Below are 25,537 nucleotides of genomic sequence, written 5' to 3'. Positions count from 1 at the left end.
ATGGAGATCATGGTGTTGAAATGTGATTGGTTATCTGGTGCAATTCCGTTTAAACAGTTCTTAGAAAAACATCTATTTGTCTTTTGTCTACCATTAGATTGCTCTCAAATTTTGTTAGTATTTTAGGCACATCTTGTGTTATATTTTGAATGATGAAAATCTATTTTTTAGGACTGTAATATGAGATATAGACTTTCCAGTTTGTTATGATATTCCTTATTTTTTCACAGTTGTGTTATTTCTTTGCTTTGTTGTTTTGGAGAGTTGCCTACTCATTCGTAAGCTGAAAATAGTATACTATTTTTTTATATAGTGGATTGGTTTATTTTGGGTAAGACCTCATGGTTTTACTCTTCAACCACGTTAAATTGTAATGTTTTTTCTTACTCTATTTATTTTTAATTGTTTAGTGTGATAAAATTATATTTTGGTTGATTGTTTGCTACAATATATTTCAATCAAATAGAGCATAGTTTGATTTTGGTATTTCTAGTTTAATTGTTTCCTCCCCAACAGTGAGGATTTGTCCAATTTGTAAAACTTGGCATAAATACATAACAAGAATTCTTATTATCTTTGTTTGATAGATACCTGATGAACTGGTGGAGCATTACTTAGCAGAGAGCGGCTTTCAATGTCCTGATGTTGAATTGTAGGTATTCAATTTATTCTTTTCGATTTTAAACAAGAATTTGGTTCCTGGGGTTTCAAATAGTTCTTCTTCCGAACCTTGTTTTTAAGAGGGTAGTGTTGAATTCTGAATTAAGAGCTGTTGGAAAGCGCAGACTTGACCATAAAAAAATACTACATACAGGGCTCAAATGCACTGGACATGTTTCATCTCTAATTCAAGATATGCCAAGTCAGTGTTTATACCCGTGTTTGAACCCATCGTGTTCTTGTCCTGATATAATATATGGTGTTGGATTTTTTTCTTTTGGATGTATGAAACCATCTTTATATATTTTTGAGGGGAGCAAAATTTGAGCAAAGCTGAAAGTTTTGTTCTTCTTGCAGCTGTATAGTTGGTTTGCTTTCTACTTCGAAGGAGTTAGCTCATGTAAGTGAGGACTGTATGTTAAAGTTCTGAGGAAACTAAGCTTTTGATGCTTAACTGTTTGTTTAGCTCAAATCTTGGTTCTAAAACTCTAGCTTGTTTGTTTGCCCTTTTCCTTTGATTATCATATATTGTCAAGTTAAATTAACTTCATATATTATTTCTTTCAGAATTATAGGTAGCAGTTGCCACACAGAAGTTTGTTTCGGAAGTTGCAAATGACGCCCTTCAGTATGCTATTAACTTTTTCTCTTTATGTTCTTGCTTTGACCTTAATTCCAAGGCTTTTTTATGAGTTGGATGTTTTTACATGAAAGCTATGGTTGTATAATGAACTTGCATTGATGTTGGTCAAGCTTGTAGTACAACATTTGCAGCATATTCGATCAATGTTTTTAAAACCGGACTGGTGATCAAATCGATTGTCTCTCTGGTCCATAGTTTGATTGGTTCAATTGGAGAATCAACCAGCTCAACTTATTATCAAATTAAAATTTAAAAAACAATTTAAAAATTTGGTCAAACCCAGTTTTTGACCAATTCATCTAGTCAAACCTGGTTTTTGATCAAGTTAATAACAAAATTGGCTTTTTATATTAACCAAACCGGACTTGGGGCCATTCCCGATTTAATTGTTGAATCGGCCGGTTTGGTCTAGTTTTAAAATCATTGCATTCGACCATCCACAAAATCTGGTGGTTGAAATAATTTTAGACCCTTTTTTTTTTCAATTGGGATCTCGCATTTTTTTAATTACATCCAAACATTTTCCAATTCAGCTAGTAAATCTCTCTATTAAACTATTTTAAGATTTTGCTTTGTGTTAACTTGGAATTTGTGGTGGAATATTTGTAACCTACTTTTGCCACCTGATGTAGGCAATGCAAGGCAAGGCAGGCAGCAGTTGTCAAGGACAAAAGGGAGAAGCAACAGAAGGTGCTCCATCTTTTGCTTTATATTTTAAGAAAATACTGATTTTTTTTTCACTTGTCTAAACTTTTTTGGTTGGAACAGGATAAGCGCTTAATCTTGACAATGGAAGATCTTTCAAAGGCACTACATGAGGTAATCAATGAAATATTTCATATAGACTTTGTTTGAGAGTCAACCTTTTTTGCTAGTCTCATTATAGTTATATTTTGCATAACTTGAAGTGTGGAATTATTTCAAACTCTACAATTTAAAATTTAACACGATACTTTATATTTGTATAAGTTGTTGAGATTTTTGAAGTGAGAAACAATAAAGGTGTTTGTCTTTTTAAGAAATAATTCATTTACATGAGAGGATCGTGTGACATTTAATGTAAAGTTAAATTATACCATTGATTGGCCTTTTGTCTTTTTTTTTTTTTTTTTTATGATGAGCATATAAATATAATGTTTGTACTACTTGTGGGATAAGTTAAATTGCAAAAATGATGTTTGAGTGGAACAAAATTTAGCATAGTTTTAATAAATTATTTTGTTCTTCGATATCACCTTTAATTTTGACTATGAGGCAGATTTATGGACTTGAAAGAATCAATATTTGAATGTTTATGCATGTTACATATGTCATCAATTGGTCTTGGGCATGCTTAATCTTCTTTAAGCTGGAAGCTAACAAAATGAATTCATCATTTGGGTACTTGGTTATCTTAGAGATGTGCATTGACCTTTCTTTGAGCATAAACATCTTTTGATAATTTTTTTATAAGTTACAAAATTAATATAGGGTACTCTTCAGTATAATTTCCTGGAAGTATCGTAATGAATGACTAAAAATTAAACTGATTTTGACATCCAATAGCTAGCCCGACCATGGCCATAATTGAAACTTTGCTTAACTACAGAATTTTAATTTTAATTTCACTTTCTTTTCTAGACTATTGAATTTAAATTGATGTCTACAGACTTTGACTTCCAAGTCCGTGGTTTTGATCCATATTATAAACCTCCCTTATACTTCACATAAGCCTTAAATAACCCTTTAGGTGTCAATTTAATTAAGCTTATTAGTCAGATAGATTAAGGATTTAAATCTAATCTATTGAAAATATATTGTTTGTTTTCTATATATAATAGGTCATAATTTTGTTTATGAACTTTACACATCTTGAGAGCACAAATTCTAATTCAAATTTCGCTCTCTTGTTTAAAGTGTTCGTTTTAAATTATAAGGATGTCTTGAGTTTTCCAATTCCCAATCCTGAGCTCCACGATATTAGTTAATTAATCTGACTTATAAGGTTAATTAGATCACAATGTCTACTAGCCCACTACTTAAAATTTATGATCCAACTTGTTATTTTCAATCATCCCTTTCACTGCTCAGCTTTCTTGATAGCCAAAACACTTATACAAAATTCTGAAAGACAGTAGATGCTTATATTGATCACACATTTTAAGATGTGATCAATGCCTCTAAAACTAGGGGTGGATATGATTTGAGTTGAGGGTTAGCTCAACAGTCTAACATCTTTAGATAAATCTTCTATTAATAAAATATGAAAGAAATGTTGGTTATATATAAATATTTTGCAACGTTTAAAGTTGTTAAAATAAAATTGTTTAGATAATCAATAAATTCATAAGTTGTTAATAAGCATTTTAGAAACTATGATTATATAACGAAGATAGATAATATATTAACACTAGATCAAACTCTTGAAATTGCTCAAATGATGAACGCTCGAATAATATAATAGCATCAAAAGGTAGTCAAATAATAAAAACTCCAACCGAGTTTCACTTGATTTTTTCTCAATTCAAACTCGGATGGATGTGACCTAAACAATAACATCCGTCAACCACATCTAAAACTACCGCAATTATTGGACAAAAACATAGAGCTTAAATTTTCGTTAGTTTAAAATTATAAATAACTTTTGAAGTGTACACGTCAAACAAAAAAAATGAAGATACACGCACTTAAGATTATTAACTGTTAATTATAAAATATGAAAAACAAAAAACCATTTAATTACCAAAAAAAGGTCAATGGGTACCCAAATCAAATGAGACAAAACATGATAATACTCAGTTATGTGAAGATATATCATATATATCTATTTATATATTAAAAAATAAATACGAACAATATTGCTTTGATATTATTCATTGAAGAAACTACTATATCATGAGATCCCATCCATGCAATTATGCAAATGTCCCAAGTCCAAATCAGGGAGAGGTGGATGCGAATAGACTCAGGAGTTAACTCAAAATCGGATTAAATTTACCGCAATCAGCTTTAAAATTTAACTTGGATTGTTTGAATAATAAACAGTAAGATTGAAGAAGAAGATGTCATCAATAAAGTAAGAATTACCTAAAAAATAAATAACCGAAGAAGATGTCATCAGTGCAATTTCCTGGAAGCATCCTATCGTAATAAATAAAAATTAAAAGTGATTTTGACATCAAATAGGATAGGATAGGTAGTCCGACTGTGACCATAATTGAAACCTTGCTTAACTTTCACTTTCTTCTCCAAACTATTGAATTTAAATTGATCTTTACAGACTTTGACTTCCAAATTGACAATTTAAGACTTTATAAATTCTAATTCGAACTTTTCTGTCATGATGTGTTAAGTGTTGAGACTTCCAACTCTCAATCCCGAGCTCCACGTTATTAGTAAATTCTTCTGGCTTACGATGTTAGTAGCCCCACCACTAGTTGAATAACTCAAAAACTTATAATCCAACTTCTTGTTTTCAATCTTCCCTTTAGGTTTGGCAACTCAACTTTCTTAACAGCGACAACACATGTACAAAATTCTAAGAGACAATAAATGTTCATGTTAATATATAAGAAAATTCTCGGCCTACTGATAGATGACTATAATTAATGCAAGCAATGACGCCCTAATTAGACAAGGTCAAAAGACTTATTTCCATCTACCGTACAGTAAAATCTCAACTTATATTTATCAATTTAAAAAAATTTAAATATTTATATATTATCTTTTTTTTTTAATTACAATTAAGAGTAAAATTATTATTTTATTAAAAATATTAAAAAATTATAATTTTATTTTTTTTTTTTTCATATTTTAAAAGTTAATAATTTTATTATAATTTAAATTTTTCTAATTTTGAAAAATGATGCCCCCACTTCAAATTCTTAGATTTGTAAAAATTATAAACGTCAACATTGTGGTTGCTTCTTTTGAGTCAAATTCTTCTGAATTGACAATAAAGGAGCAAGAAATTTTCCTGCAATCAAAATTTCTAAAATTTGGCATTTCAATTTAGAAAATTATTGCTACATTTTGTCCTCCCCATGCACGGTATAACAGTGTAGTTCTCTTCGTTCTACGGACCCAAAAATGAAATCTAAGGATCAAAATTAGGATAACATAAAATAAATTTTAATATTTATATTAATAAAATATACTATTATTCAAATTCTATTATATACAAATCAAATCGAGTTTGAATTCGAATTTAAGCTCAATTTAATTTGAATTTAACCTTAATACATATTTATAATACATTTAGCCTTTGTATTGTGATCTCTGTTGAATAAAAAACTTATCATCTATATTTATAACATTAATAACATCACAACGGTCTTTTGTGGCTTAAATAATAATATAAAACAAGGCATTTATTCACTGTTTCTTTAGTTTTTTCCTTTTTATTATAAAATAAAAACCAATTTATATGATATATTATTATGTAGTGATTGAATTCCAATTCATATATACTTGTACTTTAAATATTACTTGAACTTATAGCATGAGATAAGATTTTTAAGCAAAAGATATATATAAAATATATTTAATATGATAAAATAAATACAACGCTGTAATCCCAAATTGTTAGGATTATTTGATTAGTATTATATATATATATAAATATATATATAATTATCAAATAGTATAAATTAATAAAATTGCATAATACTAAACTTATGGATTTTTATTGAAAAGTCAAAGAGGGTCACTTCTCCACCTGACACATGCATACTTTTCAAATTACATTGTACCTTATTTCTTCCTATATATACAAACAAGTTAAGCCACGAATTGCCTATCCAAACCCACAGTGTCAAGGCTTCAAATATGAGACACAGAAAAAGCAATCTTGTTCCTTTCTCTTTGTTTCTCTGTGTATTAGTCACAGACACAGCCTTGTCACAAAACAGTACGGTCCCCGTTAATGTGGGTGTGATTCTCAACCTAGATAGAGAATTTGGGAAGATGAGTTTGAGCTGCATCAACATGGCGCTTTCAGACTTTTATGCCACCAACTCTCACTGCAAAACCAGGCTCATCTTAAACACCAGACACTCCAAGGGGGACGTTATTGGTGCAGCTGCTGCTGGTACGTAAAACTACACCTCCCTCTCTTCTTTCTGTGGTTGTTTTTTTCAATGATTTCAATTAATTAAATCAGAAATCAGTCCTAAGTAGGATTCAGTTATTATTAAAAAACAGATTTTTAATTCACTTGGTCAAATTGAGTTTGACCGTATGAATTGGTCAAAACTAATTTGACCAAATTTTGAATGTTTTTTGAAATTTTAATTATTTTTAAATAATTAGATTATTTTTTATTAGATTAGATGAATTTCTAAAGATTTGTAAGGGAAAATAAGTTCAAAAATAAAAGAAAAAAGAAAAAAAGTATCATATATCTATTAAAATGTTTTCTATAAATAATAATTTACAGAATTATATTTTTTATGTATCATGAGATTAAAACTTTTTTATTTTAATTGTTTCATTGAAATCAAATGAATAATTATTACTTTTTAAAAATGATATATTTTAATCTCCATAGGTGTGAGTATCTTGACTGATTTGATTTTTGACAAATTTTTAAGTAAAATCTATTCATTATAATTTGATAATAAGTTGAACCGATCAATTATTTGATTAAACTAGTTGAACCATGAACTAGTGAGACAACTGATTCGTTCACTGACTCGGTTTTAAAAACATTAGTTTTTTTTTTTTTTTCATTTTTGCTATAGCATGATGCACAAACATACCTAAGTATCTCTAATGTTTTTATGGGACATGTCTACTGAGTTTCGTATTAACATCTTAAATCTCTCCTATGTTTTGTGGACATAGGATTTTTTAGAAGTGTTACACACACACACATACTCTTCTTTATCCTTTTTTCTAGTATCCATGACCTTGTTAAGTAATATTTACTTTTCCATTTGGTTAGATTCTGATTGATTTGATTCTATCCAAATCTGATTTAATATCATAAGATTATATTTCCTTTACAGATTACACTGTAATACTATAAATTATACAATAGTTTATCAATAATATTCATTCAGTTTACAACTCAATTTCATAACTCTTACATGGTATTAAAGCGGTAAACATCCTTCTGTACTTTCAACTTTAAAATTCGACATTTTTCCCAAAAGAAACCTTAATTTTTTTAATTTTTGCAAAACTACCAAATCCCCCCCTCTTTTTTTAGGGTTTTCTCTCTACTTTGGTGAATTTTCATTAACCCCCTATATTTTTTAGCCTTATTTGCCAACCCCAACCTTTGGAACGTTGCTAATTCTCTCTTCTCCTCTCCTGATTGTAGCTCACTGTCCAATAGTCTTCCTCCTTTGTCTCCAAAAGCTTTTTACGCTTGAGACCGAGCTGACATCAGTCCTCTTTTCCTTACTAGCTTTCTTCCTTCTCGATAGCTTCTCAATACGATGCCATCTTTCTTTTGAGTCACCATCATCATGAATCTCTACCTCTTTTAAAATCGACGACTTTCCTCTGAGCTCGAGCGTCTATTTGCACTTTCTAATGTTGATGCCACCATTCCTCTCGGTTGTATTAAGTTTCTACCTTCCCTCTTACTCGGTTGAGCATTTTCTCCTATTGCACTTTTTTCTCTACAAAGCCTAATCTCCAACCAACGTCCTAGCGACTTCATGGAAAATTTCATGACTCTTCCCTTGACATTAGCTCTTAAAAGTCCACCTCTTACATTTTCATTATCAATGACCACCACTTATAGCTCTCCAACAGTGGTCTCTCTTTTGATGCCACCACACATTCCCATCGTGGAGGCTAGTTCTTTCACTTCGGGTTTATCTTTTTCGCTACCACCATACAATAGTCAATATTGGTAGGTATTTCTTGTCTCTCATGGTACGTGACACTTACCATGCTTGGAAGTCCTAAGCCATTCACGATTTATAGAATTTCATTATCGGTGATGGTTCACCACTTTCTCTTCTCAAGGGTTCCCCTAATCCGTCTCACCCTCATTGGTTGCGTGTTGATAGATTAGTTCTAATTTGGATTAAATCTACAGTTTCACCCTCGATTGTTTAGTCCTTGTTACTACCCTATGTCATTATTGCTGAAGCTTGGTCTTTGCTTGATCGATGTTTGAATACAGTTTTTGGAATTAATCTTCGATCCATTTGTGACAAGTTATGCACTCTTCAAAAAGCTTCTAATCAAACTATGACTAATTATCTCATTGATGCCAAGTTCATATTTGACTGATTTGCTATAGTTAGGTTTCCAATTTTAGACACTGTTTTTGTAGAGTATGTTATCGATGGCTTAGGTCCCCAGTATCAATCTTTTATCACTTTATTGCACTTTTGACCATCCACCACCTTTGGTGAATTGTATGATCTTTTTATTCACGAAGAATACGTTAAAAAAAAAAAAAAAACTTTGGTATGCCTCCTTTAGTTGTTGCTATGATTGCCACTCGATCCTCTTCACAATCTTTATGCTCATCCAAATCCTTTAGTAAGCAAAACTTTCATGGTAAAAAAAAAAATGGGCGTGGCCATAATAATGGTGTTCCATCTAGTCGTCAACAACCCACCTATCAACCTTTACTGCTTCCAACTCCTACTAGGGTTCTTTTTTAAGGTGCTAATCAGATTTGTGATAAACAAGGGCATTCTACTCATGTTTGTCCATAACGAGGAAATCTTGCCTACATAATAGATTCTGTGACCACCGTTTTTGCCACTATGTCTGTGTGTAATCCTTTTGACTCTAGTTGGGTTCTTGATTCTAGAGCTATAACCACATAACACCCAATGCTTATGTCTTATCCTTTCCTTATTCTCACACTGGTATGTCTTCTGTAATTTTTGGGAATGGTCATTCATTATTGATTTTACATCAAGGGTCTGTGTGTCTATCTAAATGTACTCATTCTCTTATTATCTTATTTGATGTGTTGTGTGTCCCATCGTTATGTAAAAATGTGTTGTCTATTTATAAATTCACCATTGATATTAATTTGTTTGTCTCCTTGACTCATCTGGTTTTGTGATTAACGACAAACAAACAATACAAATTCTTCTCTCTAGTAGCAACAGTAACAATCTCTATAAATTGATTCCTCTAGCCATTGCAACTTGTTTGTCTATTTGTGTCTCATCTTATGTCTGAAATTGTTGTCTTGGTCATCTATCATTTACAGTGCTCAAGACTGTACCGACCTCTTAAGCTTCTTCACCTTGATTTTTTAGGTCTTACTCATGTTCTGTCGTTGTCATCTTTTAAATATTATTTGTGTATTGTTAATGATTTTAGTTGGTATACATGGTTATACCATGTTTAAAAAGTTTGACATTATTGCTATCTTTGTTAAATTTAAGTTAATGACATAAAATCTTCTTTCTTATTCTATTCAAGTTATTAGTTCTAATGGTGGTTATGAATTTGATAATACATTGTTTCGTTCTTTTCTTGAGTCTAATGACATTATACATCAATTGTCATATCCCTACACCTATCCCCAAAATGGGATTGTTGAGAATAAACACTATGACATAATGGAAAAATGTTATTGTCTCTTATTATAAGCTAACTTTTCCCCTGTCTTTTAAATGGAGGAATTTTCTACTATTGTGTTTTTTTATTAACAGGTAGCCCATACCATTACTCAAGAATCGTAATCCCTTTGAAGTTCTTCTTTGACGCTCGTCGGACTATAGTGTTTTATGGACTTTTGGATGTGTTTGTTATCCTTTGTTCACTCTGACTACACCACATAAACTCGCTCTTTAGTCTATTCTTTGCTTATTCTAGGAGTATGATATTTCGTATCGTGGGTATTGGTGTCTCTATATGCCCACTGGTCTTGTCTACATCTCTTATCATGTGTTATTTCATGAGATTATATTCCCTGGCCGTTGATCTTCCTTCCTCAGATTCTTCTTGAGGGTTTTGCTCGTTGTCGATTCCCTCTACCACTCTTCAAATGTCTAACGTGATAGGCTCATATCTTTCTCGTCTACTTATTATGTCATCTGAGCCTCTACACCATAACAACAACTTTCAACTAGTTCTTGAGATTGTTGGTCCTCCTTATTCACCTTCTATGGCTTCTACCTCTTTGGACACATATATATCTGATAGATTTGAGACACCACCTTTCAGACCTAAGTTTAGAAGTATCAATGAGATCATGGTTTTATCTTCTCATCTGATTCCTCAGGCTTTTACTATTGAAGTACTTTATCTTGCATTCTATGAGCCTACTACATTCAAACAAGCTTAGTCCCTTCCACATTAATATCAGACCATGAGGAATATGATGCCCTTATGAGAAACAACACTTGGTTCTTATTTTGCCATCTTTTCAGCAGAATTTGGTTGGTTATCGGTGGGTTTATAAGGTCAAATGTCGAGCTAATGGGTCGGTTGAATGATATAAGGCTCGTTTGGTTGCCAAAGGTTTTTACAAGTAGACTAGTATGGGTTTTGTAGAAACCTTTAGTCCTGTTGTCAATTCAACCACTATCCGCACGATTCTTACACTTGTCACCATATGTGACTAGCTACTACATCAACTTGATATGAAGAATGCTTTTCTTCAAGGATATCTCATTGAAGAAGTATTCATAAAGCAACCTCCCAGTTTCTTAGACCCTAGTTGTCCATCTCATGTTTGTCACTTATTAAGGCTATATATAGTCTTAAACATGTGCCTCGAGTATGGTATCGTCGCTTGTACTCATTTCTTCTTGATTTTGGGTTTGTTAATAGGTAGTTTGATCCCTTGGTGTTCATTCATTGTACATCCACCTTAGTTGTAATTCAACTCGTTTATATGGATGATTTGGTTGTTATTAATTTTGATTGTCTGACTGTTACAGACTATGTCTCGACATTATGCTCTGCTTTGCTTGTTGGGATTTAGGTACCCTCGGTTTCTTCCTTAGTATAGAAGTTGTTTGATAGTCTACCACTTTACATTTGTCTTAACGTCGTTACATGGTAGATTTGTTTCAATGTTTCCAACTTGATTCATGTGATTCTTGTATTACCTTTTTTGTTAGTTCCAATACATCACTATTTAATGATGATATCCCATTTCTAGATGCTACTCTCTATCGTAGCATAGGCGACGACCTCTAGTATCTTACACTCAACTGGCTTGATATAGCTTTTGCTGTGAATCAGACTGTTTAGTGTTTATCTGTTCCTATTTATAAAGACGTGTGTAACCAAACACATTTTTTGCTATATTAAGGGCACCTTATTTTATGGTCTCACATTTTATCGTGACTTTGGTCCTCATCTCCTTGTCTATTTCGATACTGACTGGGCTGTTAATGTTTTAATACGATGCTCTATCATTGGTGATTATGTTTTCCTAGGTTGTAATCTTGTTTGTTAGATTGCCAAGAAACAGGTTGTTTTGTCCCACTCTAATGCAAAGTCTGAGTACCAGACACTTACACATGTGATTGCTGATATTCGGTGGTTTTGTTATCTTTTACAAGAGTTCAACATTCCATCATCTCCACTTGTGTTTTGTGATAATCAGTTTGCTTTATACATGACTATCAATATAGTGTTTCATGTTTGCACACAACATATCAACATTGACTTACACTTCATCCGTGAGTTAGTTTCTCGTGAGGCCATTCAACTCTGACATATCCCTACCATTTCTCAGCTTATTGATATCTTTACCAAGGGATTATCTCATGAGCATTTTTTTCCTTGTGTTTTCAATTGCAACTTCTAGAGTTACTGTTGCAATTACAAGAGAGTGTTAAAAAAAAATTACTTTCTTATTCAGTTAGATTTTGATTAGATCTGATTCTGATTGATTTGATTCATTCTGATTCTAATTTGATTTAATTCTGATTTGATATAACTTTGATTTGATATGTATTATTTTCGTAAAATTAGTTTTTATTTCCAAATTATACTATAATACTATAAATTATACAATAATTCATTAATAATATTCATTCACTTTGTAGTCTAATTTCATAACTACAAACCCAATGCGTGGACTCTCAAACTCCTTGCATTTACACCCTTCCAACAAACAAGCACGTTGACTCCTTTGGAGACAAAACCGCGTAATCAACTACCTTGTGAAGCTTTGTTCAGAGAAATAGTACATTTTGAAGAATGAAAATTAATATAACCAATTAAATTATGTATAGAGTTTGGTATTTATTGTTAGTATTTCGTCGATTCTAGAAAGCCATCAGAAGCCAAACCCAGAATTAGATTTTCAGAAGAAAAATAACGAAGGCAACGTAATACTGATTAAACAACATATATAGTTGACCATTGGAAAACATAATAGAATAATAATAATGTAAGAGTTGGCCACAAATAGTTATACGGGTGTTTGATTTTGAGAATATTTTATTATCAAAATTAAAAAATCATCTTAAAAATAAATTATTTTAAGAATTATTGGATATAAATTATTACTATATTTGATAAAATTTGAAAAAAATTAGTAGGTATAAATAATTATTATATTTAATTAGAGGTAATAAAAAAATACTAATATTATTATTTTATTTAAATGTCCTTAGGTATAATTATTCTAAATTTTGTTATATTAATTGAAAATGAGATTATTTTTGTCTTTAAAAAATTAATAAATAAGGACATGGTCATAATAAAATCAATAGTATCTTTATAATGTTTTAATACTTAAGATGGAGGTGATAATCAGATTACCCCTTATATTACTTATTATATCACTTTTGTTAATAAAAAATTACTAAAATATTTATTACTTATAAATCAAACAAAATAATGTAAGTAATAAAAAATCGATTATCAAAATAATTTTTAATCTCTTTTAACCAAACACCCCTTGACGTATTCACACTATTTTAAACATCATAAATATTATATATTAACTACTTTAATATGCACAATAAAAACCTAAATAAACCAAAAAAATATAAATAATATAAAGTTATAAAAATATGTTAATATTTTAAGTAAATATATTAATATAAAAGAACAGAGATGGAGATGGGGTTAGGGATAAAGATAGGGAAAGGGGAGGGGCAATAATAGGAAGAGACAAAAAATGGACACATATATTCTCGTCTTTGATTATAGGGTTTTTTTTTTGTCTCCTTTATTTTTATTGAAAAATCCTCTTTTCATTAAGGTCAAAGAGGGTTAAAACCCTTAAATTTGAGTCAAAATTGTCATCTATAGGTAGACACTAATTGGAGTTTTAGACTTATTCCATTCTAGCAGTTTTAGGATTTTCTTGAAAGAAAAGAATTCCAAATAGTATTTAGTTCTGTAATAAAATTAGAGTTGAATACATCGGGGAATGACAATCATAATATATATTATATATATAGACATAAAAATCTATTGTATGAGTAAAACAACCAGCATACTTTATTAGCTAATGCATTGATTCTAAAGATAACTTAGAAAATATTTAATAATATTGATTTTGTTGGGCGTAGAACTGATAATTTTTAACATGACTTGTTAATTCGATATAATATAATATGAAAAATATCAAGTTAGAATTGAATTTTTTGACACAAAATTTATTTCGGATCACCCCGACATAACTCAAAATTAAATCGGATAATATTAGAATTTATACAAAAGTAATTCGACATGACACAAATTGACTCGAATATTTTAGATAAATGTTACTTTAATAGATTTTGTTAGAAATAAATTATAGACATTTTGAAAAACAATATCAACAACAGTTGAAATTTTATAGATTGCATATAGTTTTATCTTTATATAATTATAATTATGCATATTATTATTTATTTTTATATAAATATTTTATTTTATTATTAATTAATAAGAATTTAATTTGGTAAGTAAAACTATAGATGTATTTTAGAGGTCTTACTCATATTATAATTACATATTGTATCTTTATAATAAAAATTTTAAATATTTACAAATTGTATATAGTTGTATTTTTCTATAATTATAATTATTTAAATTATTTTTATTTGAATATTTTATTTTATGATTAAATAACAAGAATTTTATTTAATTAGTTAAGTTATTGACATATTTTAAAAGTTTTAGTATATAAATTTTTAAACTATTTGTCAATAAGACAAAATGTTATATTATATGTTTTATTAATAGTAGTTGAAATAATTTGATGAAAAAATTAAAATGATAAAAAATATTTTAGAGAGTGAAAATAATAGATAATTTCAAGAAAATTTAGGTCAGATTGGATCAATTTGAATATTAAAGAGCTGGACTTGGGTTAAAAAATTTTGATACAATTCTAAATCAGATAAAGTTAGAGTTAAAAATTTTTAACACAAAATCTGAATTGACACAATATGAATACGATATGGTAATATAAACTGCCAGGTCTAGTTGGGTGTAACTTAATTTTAAATGAACTAAGTCATGCATATGTATTTTTTTCTTTTTAATGTATGACTATTTATTTTATTACTTTCTTTTGGTTACAGTTTGATTAAAATCAACTCATTGAACGATTGTGTTTTGTCTGAACTTATTACTTTGTTTGTCTCAAAATTATAAAGAGTTTAGCCACTTTATAAGAAGCAGTTAAGCTTAATTATCAGAACAAATTAAAGTGATTTGGACAAATGGCTTGCCAATAACTCATTAATCATAAAATGATAAAGCATAAAGATTAACAAATCAATGTGATTAAAAGTTACTTAATTTTTAATTTAAAATTATCCAACCATATCATAACACATTAAAGTTTGTTAAAGGAATTGTTTGAAATTGGTGTAAATACATGTTTATAAATTAGAAATTTAATTGGAGAGAACCCTTTTGCTAATTTATCAGCTCTAGACTTGATAAAGAATGCGGAAGTGCAAGCCATAATAGGACCAGAGAATTCCATGGAAACCAACTTCGTTATTGAACTTGGAAATAAATCTCAAGTGCCCATTATCCATTTTTCTGCAACAAGCCCTTCTCTTACTTCCCTCAGAAGTCCATATTTCTTCCAGGCTAGGCCGAATGACTCTTCTCAAGTTGGTGCCATAACCTCCATTATACAAGTCTTTGGTTGGAGAGAAGCTGTGCCTATTTACGTGGACAATGAGTTTGGTGAAGGCATTATACCTGATTTAACTGATGCATTGGAAGCCATTAACACACGCGTCCCTTACAGAAGTGTTATTTCTCCGGTGGATTCCGACGACCAGATTGTTGAAGAGCTTTACAAGTTAATGACCATGCAAACTAGAGTCTTCATTGTGCACATGCTCCCTTCTCTTGGCTCTAGGCTTTTTACTAAAGCAAAAGAGATTGGAATGATGAATGAAGGCTACGTTTGGATCATTACTGATGGACTGACTGATCTGTTGAGCTCCTTGCAGCCATCTGTGATTGAGTCAATGCAAGGCGTGTTGGGGGTAAGGCCTTATGTTCCGAAAACTATAGCGCTGGAGAGTTTTCATATTCGATGGAGGAGAAAATTCCAGCAGGAAAATCCAGGCCTTGTTGATGCCCAACTGAGCATTTTTGGACTGTTGGCTTACGATGCTACAATGGCACTAGCCATGGCAATTGAGAAAGCTGGTACTACAAGCTTTGGCTACGATAACACACATGTTTTGGCCAATGCAACAGACCTTGAAGCAATTGGCGTCTGCAAGAATGGTCCAAAGCTCCTTCAATCATTATCAGCAACAAGATACAGAGGTCTTACTGGAGATTACATGTTTGTTGATGGACAGTTGCAGACGTTAGCTTTTCAGATAGTCAATGTGAATGGCGATGGAGCAAGAGGGGTTGGATTTTGGACTCCAGAGGGTGGACTAATGAAGAAGTTGAATTCAACAAGTACAAATTCTACTTCAAAATCTCAGCTGGGAGCTATTATTTGGCCAGGAGAATCTACATCTCTTCCAAAGGGCTGGGAAATTCCAACTAATGGGAAGACATTGCGCATAGGAGTGCCGGTGAAGAATGGTTACAGTGACTTTGTAAAAGTCACAACAGATCCAAGTACTAAAACAGCAACAGTCACTGGTTACTGCATTGATGTTTTCAATGCTGTAATGCAAGCATTGCCATATGCTATCAGTTATGAGTTCTTTCCCTTTGCACTGCCTAATGGCTCTAGCGCCGGCTCCTATGATGATATGATCTATCAAGTCAAGCTTGGGGTAAAAGTTCTTATCCTTCCTGGCTACGTAGTTTTTATTTGTAATTAAAAGACTTCATATAACAACACAAAGAATTTGGATCCAATTTTAAGTATTCAATTGGGCTTCCAAATTATATATCATCATCAAATCATCCAATTATATGATGATACATTATTTAAATATTCTTTTGAATATTTAAAATTTGGTGCACATAGTTTTATGAAAGAATTATATACCCATTATTGAATGCAACAACATTATGAAACATCTAAAAAAATTTCATATCAATAAAATATATGAAAAATGATGGTATATATATGCATTTTATATCTTTTAAGAATGATAAGATAAAACTAAATAGATAATTTATAAACTTTTAGACTATCATGAGAGCCTGTGTATATTGACAATGAATCAATCTATTTGACTAGGATGCTAGACATTAGAAGTGAATAGACCTGGATAGTAGATTGGATGACTTATTTGATCTCCTTTTTTGTGGCTGTGAACAGAAATTTGATGCTGTTGTGGGAGATACCACAATTGTGGCCAACAGATCACAATATGTGGACTTCACATTACCGTATACCGAATCTGGAGTATCAATGATTGTGCCAGTCAAAGATGACAACAAGAAAAGTCCATGGGTGTTCCTGAAGCCCCTGTCATGGGACCTTTGGATTACAACTGCTTGTTTTTTCCTTTTCATTGGATTCGTCATCTGGGTCCTTGAGCACAGAATCAATGAAGATTTTCGCGGCCCACTTGAGCATCAAGTTGGAACAAGTTTCTGGTTCTCCTTCTCCGCCATGGTGTTTGCACAACGTACGTAATTTCTTTCACCATTTACAACAATGCAAGGCTTTACATTGATGTTGTTCTTTAATATCCTCAAATTGCGTCTGCAGGCGAGCGAGTGTTGAGCAATATGGCTCGGTTTGTGGTGATTGTGTGGTGCTTTGTGGTTCTCATACTCACACAAAGCTACACAGCTAGCTTGGCATCTCTCCTTACTGTACAAAGGCTCCAGCCGACTGTTAGTGATGTAGCGGAGTTGATAAAGAGAGAGGAAAATGTTGGGTACCTACAGGGTTCTTTCGTTCTGGGGATCTTGAAACAGTTAGGTTTTAAGGACAAAAATCTACTGGTTTATGATTCAGTAGAAGAATGTGACGCCCTTTTTCAAAGCGGAACTGCAAACGGCGGCATAGCTGCTGCTTTTGATGAAGTCCCATACATTAAATTGTTTCTGGGAAAATATTGCTCCAAATACTCTATGGTTGACCCAACATTTAAGACTGCTGGTTTTGGCTTTGTAAGTTCTCTAGACTCTCTTCAAATCTGGCCTGTTCTAATTAGGTTAGATTTTAATCGAAACTAGTTTGAAATTTTTTTTTAAGTTCAATTTAAATAAAAATAGTTTAATTTAAATTTAACTCTAGTTTATTAAATTAAAATTAAATATGGATGGAGTTTAATTGAAATAAAAATAATTCAATTTAAGTTTGATTTAATTTTATAGTTTAAATCCATAAATCAAATTTGTTGTTCATATTTACCGTTTGAATTCGTAATTCATTAACAAAATAAAATCGTTTGATCTAATAATAGGTAAAACGATATCATTTTAATAATTATTTAACATAATTTAAATTAAGTTACAAGTCAATCTTAAATCAAATCAAGCCATTTGTCAAGCTTGCAAATAAGATTGAGTTAAACCTCTTAACTCAAGCTCGGTTTAAATTCAAACTAAGCAAATTTGAATTAAACTGAACCAACTTTTTGAGCCTCGAGGCAACTCCTGATGTGCCTCATCTTCTCATGTAGCATTCTTTTCATTTGTTGTGTTGCAGGCCTTCCCACTTGGCTCACCTCTTGTCCCAGACGTTTCCAGGGCGATCTTAAATGTGAACGAGGGACAAAAAATGAACGAGATTGAACATGCATGGTTCAAGAAGAACAACTGCCCGGACCCCAGCAGCTTAGTTTCTTCACGTCTTGGCCTTAACAGTTTCTGGGGGCTGTTTCTCATTGCTGGCATAGCTTCAATCTTGACTCTCATAATTTCCATGGCCATTTTCCTTCACGAGCACAGGGAAGTCCTGAAAGAATCGAATCCCAGATCGTCATTATGGACAAGGATTCGTACTTTGTTAGGAATTTTTGTTTCAAGGGACCTCACTTCCCATACTTTCAAAGAAAAAACTGGCATCCAAGCCCACCATAGTTTGGGGGCAGCTACTAGTACTACACCTTCTTCATGCAATCGCTACCCAGCAAGTCCCTCAAGCTTTTCACAGCACACAGATCAGAATTTTGCTTTCGATGAAGAACAAGGGACACCTTCAACTGAGCATGGAAATGCAAATCCTAATCCAAGTGATCAAGCAGCTCAAGATATTGTGCCTGCAGAAAAGCCCCCCAGCCCAGATCAAGAAAGAGCTTGAACCCCCTTTATAAAAGTAAATCGTGTAGATATTATCCATGGCTCATATGACACTAGAATAGTTACTGTTGGAAAGTTAGAATCAATCCCTTGTAGTTATATTTAGTTTCCTATTTTCTTCCTGACTTGTAGTTTCTGTGTTTAGGGGCAGTTTCCTTTTTCTATCATGTTTCCTAAAACTACCGAAGGTTCTACTTTATATAATGTAATATTTCATTCATAAAAAATAAATAAAACGTATTCATTTATGCAGAGTGTTTGTTCTTGCTATCAGAGTCAAGCAAATGGTCTAAATACTCTGTAGAATCCACATTGTTCAAAACTTAATAGAAATACTCTCAAGATATTGTTTTTTTTTTTTCAAACCTAAAACATAATTTAACAATTTAATAGAGTTACAAAATTACAAATCCAATTTCTAAAATCTTGACTTGCTATCAAAATATTATTTGATTTAAACATATAATTTATCATGATCTTATTTGTTAGTTTTATAATCCTTATATACCATTTAACTAGTTTTGTCTTCAACATACTCAAATCATGGCAAAATAGGGAGAACTTATCTCTTCTACAAGACCGCCAAAGAATTATGGGAAACAGTACAAGAGATGGCCTTATTTACAGAGCATTGGACGAGGTACAAGGACGATTGCTGGGCATGAAGCCATTTCCCACCATCTGTGATGTCTTTGTTCATTTATAGATAGTTGTACATTGGCAGCGAATAACTACCATAATAAAGCTTATCGAAACTCCTGTATTTCTCATGGCTTTTTCCAGTTTTAGTTCAAGTTTAAGCTCCATTCTATTGGAACTATAACCATTTACGTTGAAAATGACAAGGATGTTGAGTCCTTTGCAATTTTTTCTCTAGTTCATCCTATGCTCTGATTGAGTTTTCTGTCAAGCTACATCCTAGTAAAAAGTAGCAACTAGGATTGCTTTCCACGTTGGCTTCCCATAAAATTGTACTTTCAAAAGAATTATGAGAAAATTTTTGCTTTCTATGGTGTTACACTCCAAAAGCAAGATAAGTGATATCATAAATACCTAATTTTAAGTATTTAATTAAGTATTTAGGTAATATATATTCTTATAATTGCTTATTATTTTATTTTAATTATTTGATGATTTTGAATACCTAATATGATATTCAAAACTAAATGAGCATAATTTTATTATTTAAAGATACGCACATCATTTGAAAAACTGTTGCTTTCTGAAACAAATCTTGAGTAATAATAGACAGATCTTAATCACGTCATAATTTGTTTTGGCCTTATTGTATGGTGTGACTAGAACATAACCTTGCATCAGCAGAAAAATCCCCTTGGCTTCTTTGAAAATTTCACTCTTTCACCATATTAATACACCAGTAAGAGTGCTTAACACAGTCTATTATACCCAACCATCTATGATTCCTGCATTTTCTTGCTTCATTCTCCATTATTTCCAAATCTTAGCAGCAAACTAGAACCCAGTGATACTATTAAAGAGTTCTTGGGACAGACAGGAAAGAATAATATAGACCTTACTATTTACAGAGGGACACTAATGGCTGAGAAGAGCATGATACATTGATTACAAAACTTTCCTATCATTTTTTGTACACAAGCATGAATTTACAAGAGGTATCATGGAAAATATTGCTCAAGACACTCTTTTAGTTTTTGAAAAGTGACAGGCTTCGAAACAAATGAGTCCATACCATTTGCATAAACCTCTTCTGCACTCTCCGACAATGCATTTGCTGTCATCTGCATTTGTATCAATTACTTCGTTAGTGTAAATAAATATATATCCAACTAGAAAAGCATTATGCTAGAGTCAAATTGTTCAGATCAAGCTACTATTTCTCTTCTGTTAAGAAAAAATGCAAAGAGTTCTTAATATCTTAAAGTGCTTTTGGCATGATTCAGTCACCACACAAACCAACTTACACAGATGTTATTTATCATGATAATAAGTAGGCTAGACATAAAGAAAAACTATAGCCAGAAGAAAAAAAATAAAAATTATCAGAAGTGAACGGCCAGAAATTTTGAGGGTGGTAAAGAGCCTCAATACTCACAGAAATTATTGGAATGTGCCGTGTGGAAGAATGTTGTAACAAATCTGGAGCTTGCCCGATTCCAGCCTTGGCAGCAGCATCCCAATTTCCAGTGTCTTCACAAGAGCGAATTATTCTTGTAGCTTGAAGGCCATCCATAACTGGCATGTGTACATCCTAACAAAATTTGTATGACAAATGGTTTAGAAGTTGCAAGCTTCAAGTAATGAACGGCAAGTCAATAGAAAGAAAATGCAAGCTAAACAAAAATATTCATATTCTACAAAGTACCATAAAAACAAGATCATAATCACAGCATTGAACTGCCCGAACAGCCTCAACTCCATTATTCACAACATCTATGCTGTGGCCTAACTGTTTCATCATTGACTGGGTGACAATCACATTAATCTTGTTATCTTCTACAAGAAGAATCTTTGGTCTTGGTTTTGTTTTGAGCAGTTCCGGGCCACTGGTAGATGTGCACTGGGAATATGTGTCAGATTTATCCTGCTTTAGACATGATAGTTGGGGTTCACTGCTCCTTGCCACTGCAACTGTTTTCCCATTAGCCTTCGAGTGCATAGGGGACTCTGTCATAGGGTTTTGTAATTGATGATCCATGTCAATGTGACACTGTTTACCTCTAGCAACTTCATTTTCATTATCAGTTCCAGGGCTGTGACTAAATGAACTTTCAGGTTCTGATAGTGTCTCTGCAACTTCTGCCACAGAAGAGGCATCCTCAGGTGAAGTAGTCTCTTTTGGTCTAACATTATCGGACGGAAATGAGTCTGCATTCTCTGAGAACCCATTAAGTTTAGCACTACTAAAACCTATATTATTTGGTAATAATTTTTTAGGCCTGCTGGATCCATTAGAAGAGAATAGTGAACCTAATGTGCGTGGTTGGAATTGGAAAAAGCCAGCTGTCAAGTCATCATTTGCAGCATCATGATCAGTCATATCTGATAGCTCATCAGGATCATCAGAATTATCAGTGATTGGTGAAACGCTGCAAGGGAGTACAAAAGTGAATGTAGAACCACAATTCACTTTGCTAGTGACAGTGAGACAACCCCCCATCAGCTCAACCTATTTCAAATGCACAAGAAAGTTAGGGGAGTGATCTTGGATTTATATCAGTAAACATCTTTTGTTGTGGCTAGAATACTTTACTAGCTGTTTGCATATTGCAAGGCCAAGTCCTGTTCCACCATACTTACGAGCATGATCCGCACTAACTTGCATGTACTTTTTAAATAGAATTGGTAAAGCATTTTCTGTGATATGGCAATAATATCAATTAATCTTTATCTATAAGGCTGAGCTAAGTTAAATTTTGTAATGAACACTTGAAGCATGGATGTACCTGGTATTCCAATTCTAGTATCATACACATCACATTGAATCCAAACTGTCGTTTCCCGCCCCTCTAAATCTCCATCCACAGAGTTTCCATTGTTCATTGGGATTCGTGGTTCATCAATAGACAAATAGTCTTGGAAAGAACTTTCACTATGTTTTTTTATCATGAAACCCTTTTTATTTGTTGTTATTCTGAGATGTTGATTGATTTTTCTCTTTCTTAATGTAAGTTGTGGTTGATTGGTATGCTTTTGACTTTTGATATGTCTGTTCTTTGGCAAAAAGTGGTTCAGGTACCACATAAAGCTTTATTCCTACCTTTCCTTCATGAGTAAACTTGATTGCATTGCTGTAAAGAGTAAAAAGCATTGGAATACGGAGATACAATCAAAATATCATTGATTTTAAGTTTTTTTGGAACAACCAGAGCCATGAACCCTACATAAATATATATTATCTAATCAAGTTGGTGAGGATTTGTCGAATTCGTAAAACATCCCCAATGACCTGAAATTGATGCATATTTCTTTAATTTAACTTGCAGAACTATTGAAAATATTATTTTACATTGATGGTAAGTGTGAAAATGATTAACACTTTCCTAATAGACACTCAACAGCTCAGTGTCTGGCCTTCTCAATACCTTGATCCTGGAGAAGAACAAGTCGTTTTTAAAAACAAACCTGGAACTCAAGTGCTTGGAGGTCCATCAAAGTTTCTATAGAGGTTTCATATTGTTAGTAACGTCTCACCTCAATAGGAACATCATCTGCTATATGTCCCTCCAAAGTAAGAATTTTTTGTAAAGATGCAGCAGCAGTCTGAAGTACATGCTTTACTACTTCCCTTGGCCGAAATTTTGTAGCTTCCAACTTCATAACACCTAAAAGAAACAAAAATGAATTTCAAAATTCTGAATTTTGATATAGGTCTATTTCAAATCTAAGAACCATTAAGAAGACTGAAGCTAGGAAACATTCTTATTAGATAAATATATTAATAACAAACCTGATTCAACTTTGGAAAGGTCAAGGATGTCATTTATAAGTTGAAGCACCAAATCTCCAGAAGATATCATGAACTTTAATAGGTTCCGTTGTTCATGATCAAGCTTTGTATGGGAAAGAATCTCAGCCATGCTAACAACACCAGTCAAAGGAGATCTAATCTCATGAGACATGGTTGCAAACATTTGTTTTGCTCTCATTGTCTCCTCTGCAAAAAATTAAACAAATGGTCAAATTTGCTGCTCTAGAAGCTTAGTTATGTGACTACTCATCCACTCAGGCCTCCACAAGGTAAACAGACCTGTTATATGGATTGTTTTGTTCAGTTCTGTCTCCTTCGCCTTTTGTACTGCTATTTCCTCCCGTAGCTTTGCCATCTTTTCTCTTTTTCTTACCTGTTGGTGAAATCAAGATTGTAAGAACACATTCCCTTTTAGTCCTGAACTGAACATTCAGACAAAATGAATTTACCTAATCAGTTACATCCATTCCCAAATAATTGACACCAATCGTCTCCCCTGCCTTGCTAAAGACAGGTTCAACATATATCAAAAATGTTTTTGATCCAAATAATTCTGTCTCAAGTGTAATTTCCCTCTTTGCAGGTAATCCTTTTTCCAGAACTTCTCTTTTGAAATCCTGAGATTCCTTGACACCAGCTCCAGTAAAAATTTCAACGTCTGTTTTCCCCAAAATGTCCTGTAAAATTAAATGACAAAATATGTTGAGATGTTCCAGTGGCACTAACAATATGAAAACCGAAAAGGGAACTAGCTACATTCTTGGGTTTAGCTTGTTATAAAATGAAACTTTAAATGATTACATCAGTTGCAATATAGTACCTCCTCATGCAAACTTGGAAAATGATTATAGATAAAGCGGTACCGCAGCTCTTTATCCTGAAAGAAAAGTTTCAATAAAAATCAGTCCCTCAACTCAAAGACCAGTTAGATGACACTAAAATAAAATTGAAAAAAAAAAAAGAAACATGTCAGTATACTGTAGAGGATTAATAAACCCAAGGTAGTCTTTTATTATACTACTTGTGTAAAGAATTCATCCAGAAAATCTAATGCATCCTTAGAAAGCTAACTGCAAGGTAAGAAAAGAAGAAGGGGAAGAAATGATTGGTGACTGTGGGAAGCCACTGTGTAGTCCATGATAAAACTCAAAACAGTGCAGAACTATAAAATATAGGATCTGAGGAGCTAAAACCAATTTATAAGACCTCATCCAATTTTTCGGGCACTAACTTAATTAACTTGATTTCTTTTATCCTATTTTAATCCGTATACATTAATTTTAACTGAAATTTTTTCTTTAAATAAATTAAAATAATATTTTAATTGGATAAAAAATTTTGCCTTAATTTTTATTTATTATACAAATGTAAAAAGATTTTAAGTTAATAATCATTTTAGCCCCATCTCTAATTTCATCTAAAAATCAAAATAAAATAAATTTTGCATCAAAATTACTTTAATCTATGTAAACATTTAATTATACTATGTATTATTTAATTTTTCAAATTAAAACTGAATTTTTAAATTTAATTGTATGGAATCAATCCTCTTATATTAATCACTTATTGAAAATGAACAAAATAAAATTATCTTAAGTTTTAACAAAACAGTAAACAGATTGGCGTGATACATAGGTAATTTTGACAAAAGTTTTTTTTATTATACTTGTATTAATAATAAAAATTAGATTAAAATTATTTAATCTAATAATAAAAATTAAACACCCACTTGTATTGCGATTTAAATACGGTCAAAATTTACAATTGTCCTTGTGAATGTCAACTTGAACCCATGTGAGCAAATTGATATTGTTTTGAACAACAGGATTCATGTGAGGAAAATTCTCAGATACAAAGGGAAGTTTCCTGGTGGAGTTGATATTGCTTGCTTTGAACAACAGGATTTTGAGCTGCATTTGTGTTTGTGGGTTTCATCAAAGTAGAGTTACATGGCATGTAATGTTGATTAACACTCTGATGTCTTGGAGTGATGTTCTCTAAACTAGTATGCTCTTGGGTGCCCAAATTAAGGTATCATCTCAGCTGACTATTCCGTTGGCTCCTCGATGTTCTTCTTGGCATGCAGCCCAAATTAAGAGTAGCTAACAGATAACAAATATCATAGATTGAGAAGAATCACACACTGTAAATTTTGACTTTGAGAAGAGTAGCACTTCTTAACCAACAAAGCTCGCAAGCGTTGACGAGCACTGGCTCGC

At 32.1% G+C, this 25,537-nt stretch overlaps 1 protein-coding gene and 2 pseudogenes across 1 annotated transcript; 2 read left to right on the top strand and 1 right to left on the bottom strand.

Moving 5' to 3' along the window:
• On the top strand, positions 1–2,158 carry LOC123194216 (annotated as a pseudogene).
• A 3,927-nt stretch (positions 2,159–6,085) lies between these two features.
• Positions 6,086–19,116, top strand: LOC123193883 (glutamate receptor 2.1-like). Its single transcript, XM_044606959.1, has 5 exons — positions 6,086–6,371; positions 15,107–16,437; positions 16,932–17,244; positions 17,328–17,734; positions 18,276–19,116. The coding sequence occupies exons 1-5, from the start codon at positions 6,110–6,112 to the stop codon at positions 18,867–18,869; spliced, it is 2,907 nt and encodes a 968-aa protein (XP_044462894.1). The 5' UTR covers positions 6,086–6,109; the 3' UTR covers positions 18,870–19,116.
• A 1,310-nt stretch (positions 19,117–20,426) lies between these two features.
• Positions 20,427–25,234, bottom strand: LOC123194215 (annotated as a pseudogene).
• Positions 25,235–25,537: the final 303 nt, after the last annotated feature.

The sequence above is a fragment of the Mangifera indica genome, chromosome 13 (genome assembly GCF_011075055.1).
Source record: "Mangifera indica cultivar Alphonso chromosome 13, CATAS_Mindica_2.1, whole genome shotgun sequence".
Classification (NCBI taxonomy): Eukaryota; Viridiplantae; Streptophyta; class Magnoliopsida; order Sapindales; family Anacardiaceae; genus Mangifera; species Mangifera indica.
Note: the sequence above shows the minus strand (reverse complement) of the source record. Positions and strands in the feature narration are given on the sequence as shown.